Genomic DNA, 7,612 nt, shown 5'->3' with positions numbered 1-7,612 from the left:
GCTACGGCTGAGAAATTTGGCCAGAAACGCTGAATTGAGCGTTTCAGTTGTGGTAGAATGGTTTTTCTACAGCTTAGTTTCGTTCCATGCAGGTTTTGAGGCCTCGTTGGGAGAGAACGAGGTAACATTTGGATGATTGTTTTCCTTTCGGGCCACAAGCAACTCCATTGGTGGAACGAGCTTCAAGTTCTTGTGTACTGTATTCCATTACTACGTGTGCATTAGTACATGAGAGCACGAATTGAATATCCGATCTCGGAAGTAAAATGACAACTTCCGAGGGGTTGAGACGAAATGAAAAGTCGAAAGAAGAGGAACACAAACCTGGTTATGTACACTTCAAAGCTAGGGACTCTCAAAACTCATTTGATTCGAGTCCCTTGGGAGGAGGGTAGAACATGTGACCTGCCTTTTTTCCTTATTCATGGGACAAGGTAAAAATGGTAGTTACTATATTGATTGGAACTCGGAGGGGAGAACAAAACATAAAAGAGATATCTATCATCCTCTCATGATGTAGCCAATGCACATTGAATCTTCATTGAAGAGTAAAAAAAGCTGCAGATATTCTTATTTAGTAGTGAAATCATTACAAAATTTGAGCACATTTCCGATTGAATTGTATTGGCATGAAATGAAAAAAAAGGAATGTCCTCTTCTAACATATATCCTGGATCTAATCAATTCTAACCAAGAACCTCGGGCACTCGGAATTTGCCTTTCAATTTCACTACCCCCCTTTTCGAGTGAGTGTTCCCTGGTCTCGAAAGATCGGAGACGAGATAAGGTGGAAAATCAAGGAAATCTGGGTTTTCAAACGCGAGCAAAGCTGGCAAATGAACCATAGTATTCCGAAAATGGGTTCAATCAACAATTTCTTACCTCGAGCAGCGTCTCCATTCACCACCGCGTGATTCGTAGTGGCACACACTAAACAGACTAATGCCCATGTGGACCCAAGGGCAAAGGTGGGCATGTTGACATTCGAGGTGGGATTGTTCATCAACACACTTGGCCATCAGATGCCATGGCTTGGGCAATACTTCATTGCAATCCCAAACAGACAATTGGGAAAGAAAAGAAGATCGATCTTTAGCTCAAGGTGATGGTTCCCAGAAGTCAGAAAGAAAACTTTGGCTCAGCCTCATCTTCGACCTTCCGTTGTTCGTTCAGAAGGGTTCGATTCTCGTTCGCCTCGTCACTTTTCACTTTCTTGAAGTTTGAAACTCAAGTCCCCTGTCCCGGAAATAGCTTCCTGCCGACTGCTTCACAAGAATGAAGAAGAATCGAGTGGTGGGAAACCCGGCGGAGGATTTCTTTTGGCACTTAGAAGACACTTCATTCCAATACAGCCCTCCTCCCACCAAACACACACCAACAGAACACACTTCACCAATATTATCCCTTCGGTTTCGAAAGCGGTCTTTGCTCACGATTCACCCTCATCAAGATCAATGAGAGACCCTTCAATAGGTACCTAAACCCGCCGCTCCAAGCAAGAGTGATGTTTGGTTCCTGGCCGAAAACACTTCGAGTTCACCACTCTGATCTTCGGGGATCATTGCTCCTTAGGAGGAACACTCTGCCTACTTCCTCTGATTCTGGCCAACTGTTGGAAAAAGCGCAGGGATTGTCTTCAAAGGCCGCATCCAACGTGAAAAAGGCCTTCGTTTTTCCTCAAGGAAGCCGAATAAGCAAGGCTGGCACGAAAGTAATAACACCAAGAAGTGCGGGCAAGCGACGCCGGAGGAGCAAGCGAAGGAACGCGCGAGCGAGGAACACGAAGAAAGAAGACCGCCACTCGACTGATGAGAGTGGATCGCTTTTGGAATTTCAAGAGGGAAGCATGGACCAAGTTCCGGGGGGCATATTTTCACACCATTTTTTCAGCAACCCTGGTCCATTGTCGGTCATTTCATTTTGCATCTGTTTTAAAATTGTGGTATTGAAGTAGATCGTAATGATGCCCTGAGGAAATGCTGAGTTAGAGTGGCCCATTAATAAGAAAAACATAAATTGTATGTTCCACGTTTACTCAAATCTACCCACTTATGAAGCAGTCTGCGAGAAAAAAAGCGATCACAGCGACAGAGGCACTCGTTTTAAGTCAATCGGGTTGTCTAGTAGTGAAACTAGTAAAATGGTCTAGAAATCTCACCGGTACAGTTCAAAGTCCATAGTGGGCTTGAAGTCTTCTTCGTGTTCTGCTTCTTCTTATGTTCGTTTCTCTTCGAAGATTGAGAGTTGGTGGGCGGGCGTTTGGGCGGACCGGCGACAGAGTGCCACTGAGAGAGTGGGAAGGAGCGTGCGTGGATCAGGCGTGGAGAGACAAATGTAGTTCCATTCCACTCAAGGACCAAGAAGATCTTTTGAAATGGAGAGAAAAAGTTGTACAACCCAAATACGAACGACGGACGAGAGTGAAGGATAGACGATGGAAAATGTGCGCAGAACACCGCAGATCTCAAATGGAGGACGAGTAACGTCCTCGATGTGTTCAAGCGTGATGCCAACACAAAAGGGATATGAATTGACAGATCCGGAAATTGATTCATGATAAGATAGCTGAGTTGTTGCTGTTAGTGGAGTAGTGCTAGGTACTGGTCCATTTGTAAGTCTGTTCAAAGCTCATATTGTTCGGTTGTCGATCGAGTACTTGTCACCAGGATGTCTGGCCTTGAAGAGTCTCTTGGTCCTAATCATCTGTGCAATGTAATATCTGGAGGGATCAACTGGGAGCTGTCCTCTTGAAGCATCATTTAGACGTGATTGAGACAGGATCTCCTTGTGACAAGATTGATTCAAGTACCATACCATTGTGTTACGTTGAAAGTTCAATTCAATAACACAAATCCTGAACCGTTCCAATATGTTCTTTTGATAAAATATTGCACAGCTTGCTTAAAATTGAGCAAGCGTTTGCTTGTTTCCAGATAGGGGCTAATCCGATAAATTCTCAATAAACTAATCAAAATTGAAACTAAGACCACCTCAATTTTCAGAATTAATATGGAAAAGCTCTTTTACAAAAGAAGATGTTTCACCGACTTGAAGAACTCCACATTCCTGTCATAATGATGGACTTTTTCGTCCTTGAACAAATAGGAAGATGATTTGGAACAACGGTTTCTTTTGCAGTTCATACTGTACTTTAAGAGCTTTTCCAATGAATTCAAGGTCCGCAAGTTCAACCAGTACAAAAGTAGTACAATATATCCCCAGCGAGGACTTGAACACCTTCACAAGAACAAAGGCAAACAGTGGGGAAAGGAAGTGCTAAGTAAGGCCCTGAAAAATGGAAACTTTCAAAGAAAATCCGGTGGGTGAAATTTGTTCCCCAAATGTGAAAAAGAACATTTCAAAAACATATCTTCTGGCTCTGGCATGAGTGCTTCAACTTCCCATCTTCTTGATTCAAAGCATGTTACTTTTTCTGAGACGAAAATGTAACTAACGCTATTGCAAACCTTCATGAGAGGTCATAAAATGTGACAACGAGCGAGATCCAGAACTAAGACCACGATTAAACGATTGTGTAATGTATTCTTGCATGAAGAGCTATGATCTGCTTGCATTTTTTTAGTGAAGTCGGCAGACTCAACAAATATGAAGGGAGAAAATCAAGACAGAGCGCTTCGTGGACGCATGTTTTAAAGTGCATGCTGGTTGATGCCATTTTTCTAGATCCTTCATCGATAGATCATTCAACATTCAACGGGAGTAGAGTGCTTTGTCAAGGTTTGCCATCAGAGAGCAGCAATAATTGAAACCGTTAAAATCGCTTTCTGTTTAGTCTCACTAGAGCACTTTCATAATAAGGCAAGAATACCAAATTCACTGCAACGAAAGCTTACTCGCTAATGTACAGTAGTTAACTAGCCATCTTATCTGACATATTGTACAATATGCCATACTGTTTTGTCCCTTGAATGTTGGGAGACATCTTTTGATCAAAAAAGATTACCAAAGGCTTACTGTGGAGAGTCCAACTGATTGTTTGCCACCCAGGGAATCTTGAAAGGTTTTGTCAGAAGTTTAATGGGGCTTAGTATAAGCACTATTGCCCTTGACCACATTTTATGTCTCAATGCAATCCTTGCCAATGCACAAATTGCACGTGCACAAGGCTCCGAAAGGTATCGACATCAAGAAGGTCTGAAAGGAAATTGGACTCGAGTGAGAGCAAAAGTTCCTCTTCTTCTCCTTCTGCATGTTCATAGTATTGTTGTAGCCTTCTTTCATCGAAGGTTTTGAGTCAAGCGAGGTTTTTTTTTCCTTAGTACCTCTTTCGTCAAGGAACTTTTGAGGATCAACCTCACCTCGCGTTTTAGAACTCAAAAAGTACTTGTTAGCACATGGAGCTAGATCAATTCAAAAACTAAGATAAAGGGCCCGAAAAAGGATTATTTTTGCTTGAACGAGGAATGAAGGTTCTCTCTTAATTGAAAACTGACTCGGATCGTGCCTGATTGACTTAGAAGTAGAATAAGACTCAAATGGGTTCCGACTTTGCGGAAAGGCTTTGAAATTTATGGTCACTGCAAGAGGAAATTCAAAGTGAAACTGCAGAAAGCCATTCCCAGGTCCTTGACTGGCTTTAGTGGAGCCTAGTAGACTGACAACAACAGTCGAATTGGACTTGATGGAAAGTGGGCCATGAACTTCCAAGAACTGCAGGGATCTTGCCAATAAAACTCTTGAACTCTTTGAATCCACAGCTCGGAACTTTCAAATGGCGATCATCAAGGCACCATTCAGCACAGCCGAAGATCCAATGGAACACGTTTTTTTTCAGCCATGATTTGACAGGGCTCCATCCAGCTAAAGTTCACCTGGGGGAAATGGAAACGGTACCGCAGCATGGTTGCTGTTCGTTTATGTGTCTATCATGTGGCTGTTCTTGAAATCCAAACAAACACACGTGGTTGTCTTTTCCGACTTGGATGTGAAGCCAGCATTCCACAAACACATGTATCTGGGACACCTCTCATACTTATATGACCTCTGTGGGGATTGTATGCATAGATATGGGCCAGCGACGAGAGCGAAACCATCTTGGGAATTGCTCCTTCCGCCTGATACCATTTGCATTTTACAACTTTGCAACCCCGACGCTCAAGTCTGCAGTGGAATCGGCCCACCTCACCGCTGTCATAGAATAGTGCCCCCAAGAAAAGACGCCTTGTCATCAAGATTGACCGTGATCAAATAGAATATCTCCATTGTGGAAATGTCATATAATTGGACCCAGACAGATACAACATAAGACACTCGCAAATAGAAAATGGAAGACATGAATATTTTTCTTCTTAGGTTGCTCAGATATTCCTTTCAGACATAGTTTGAACGTGTCCATTACGCTCATTTAACGAAAGGTTTAAAGATGTTCTGAGCATTTTTCATCCTTTGCTGTTTTGTCATGTTGTACTAACGTGTAACATAATAAGACGCATAGTCATGAACCAGTTATTTTTTTTTTAAGTTCAAAATTGAAAATATTAATCTAGTTAGTCAAACAAACACATTGGTGATTTTTTTATTTTAGTGATCAAATTTTGACGGGTCTGAGCCATAACCACGTTTTTCAGTCACATACAGTTTTCATTGAAGTCGAAATCATTCGACACACTCAATCTTTGAGATATCAATGAGGCTTTTGAGCTTGTACTCATCTCATCTCACCGGTTTTTCTAATCATGTTTAAAGGCCACGAAAATGAAGTGTCCAGGTAACATTACTCTGTGTTTCTGTGTACTCCAAGCTAACCTTACTACATAGACTCGTTTTGAGGCAACTGTTCCCATAGCGTTTGTGGGATTGCGGGACGAATTTTGGATGGGTGAAGAAGAAGGCCCCAACGATGAAGGAAAAGACGAATAAAAGCTCTGCACTTCACGTCAAGACAAGTTTTGATGGATGCCAACTGCAGAATTTTCCTCGAGCCGTCGCCTATTCGAGGAAATGGACTGGATTGTTTTAATGAACTTGCGGTAGGAAGCGAGTATGATCCCAGTTTTGTTTGAGGGTAATTCGTTGTCTTGATATATTGGCAGATAAAGCAGAACTTTATTGGGAAGAACGCTTGAATTTTGGACCATAAAACCAACGGAATTGGTTTGTCTCCCTCCCAAGTGCTACTGATGATGAGCAAAGATTTTTGGAGAAAGGAAACGTTGCTATTTTATCCCGACCAATGTTTTTATACCAACCAAATTCATAGGAAAACAAAAGAAAAAAAACTTAGTGACAACTTAACCCTTTTGGAGAAGCTCCTTGAGGCCAACCCATAACAAAAAACACCAAAAGCCACTTGAGACAAACATAGCGGAACAAAACGTGCCCAAACGTACGAAAGGGAGAACAGCATATTCTTTGTTTATCAAAATTACCCCACAACGCGATGATACCTGACTACAAAACTTTGGGAGAACGCACTCGTTACAGCGAGGCGTATCGTTTATTAACGATTATTTTTGCCATAACACAAACAAAGCACCCAAGTAGCATCATATACTGTATGTACGTAAGGCTGAGACTCGTTTGGACGAGTGCAATTCTCCATCTTCATCTCTTTTCACACCCCTGATGATCTGGGCCAAGATCAATATTTTGGGGAACAATGCCCTGCGACAGAGAATCAATTCAAGGGAACAAGGTTGGCACAACCCACGTTTGTTTTGGAACCTTTAAAGGAAATTGGAAAACATCAAAGACCCAAGGAAGAGACTCTCGTTCGTTGGCTCCTTCGTTCTCACCACCACCACCGCCGCCATATCGACCACCATCCAGCCAGACCTTCAATGGATCAAGGAACACATCAAGGCTACCACCACTACTACTTCTACTACCAACACCACTCTTCTCATTCACTCTAGCACACTCACTCAGTCATGTAAGCAGGAAAGTTGGTCGTGGTCTTGGATCTTCACTGGTGAGCGAAGCAGCGAGAAGGCGGCAATCAGTGGGCATGAATGATGCCTCATCTGACTGACAACCATCAGAAGAAGGGCTGTGCCGAGTTAACAAGGCCCCGGGTTGCCCTCCCTCTGATCTGGAATCTTTGACATCGAAGTTTATCAGGACGCTTGGCCAATTCGATCTGTATTGGTTGCCAGCTTGGAGCGGCATTTCCACTGCAATTCCTCGGGCAGTAATTGAGTGCTCTCCTTGAAGTCAAAGTGAGAAAAGTCAGGACCAGCTATGATAAATGAGTTGCACCCGAATCTGACCAACAAACCGTCCATCCTCTTGGACTCATCAAGAAGATTTGCAATTTTCCATCGTTTCCTATCCCGACTTGGTCGAGTCGGACCGTGAAGCGAAGCGAGCTTGGACCCTCTTCTTCGGTCCCAACAGATTTCCTCTCTCTTTCTGTGGAGAAAACTTAATTAATGAGGAAACTTATCCTTGGACGAAAGACACGCTCGGATGCTTCTAACACGAGGTCTCTCCATACATGTCCAGGACGCTCGGCTTCTCGCGACAACCAACCCCGACAAACGTACATTTAATGGCATCCACATACTACATGCGTGGATCTGATAGCGGAACTCTGAATGGAATGATAACCTCTTTTTGGAGCTTTTTTATGTTATGAAGTCGAGCAGGTTGC

The 7,612-nt window shown here is 42.9% G+C and overlaps 1 protein-coding gene across 1 annotated transcript in view; it reads right to left on the bottom strand.

The window, feature by feature from the left end:
• LOC131884325 (neural cell adhesion molecule 2-like) overlaps nucleotides 1-1,618 on the bottom strand; it is a 68,560-nt gene extending 66,942 nt beyond the window's left edge. Inside the window, exon 1 of the mRNA XM_059232067.1 lies at nucleotides 883-1,618. Within this exon, the coding sequence (XP_059088050.1) occupies nucleotides 883-1,003 (121 nt within the window). The 5' untranslated portion in view covers nucleotides 1,004-1,618. The remainder of the gene's footprint in view (nucleotides 1-882) is intronic.
• Between the last annotated feature and the right edge of the window lie 5,994 nt (nucleotides 1,619-7,612).

This window comes from Tigriopus californicus, chromosome 7, assembly GCF_007210705.1.
Source record: "Tigriopus californicus strain San Diego chromosome 7, Tcal_SD_v2.1, whole genome shotgun sequence".
NCBI lineage: Eukaryota > Metazoa > Arthropoda > Copepoda > Harpacticoida > Harpacticidae > Tigriopus > Tigriopus californicus.
This window is presented reverse-complemented; position numbering and strand designations above follow the sequence as displayed.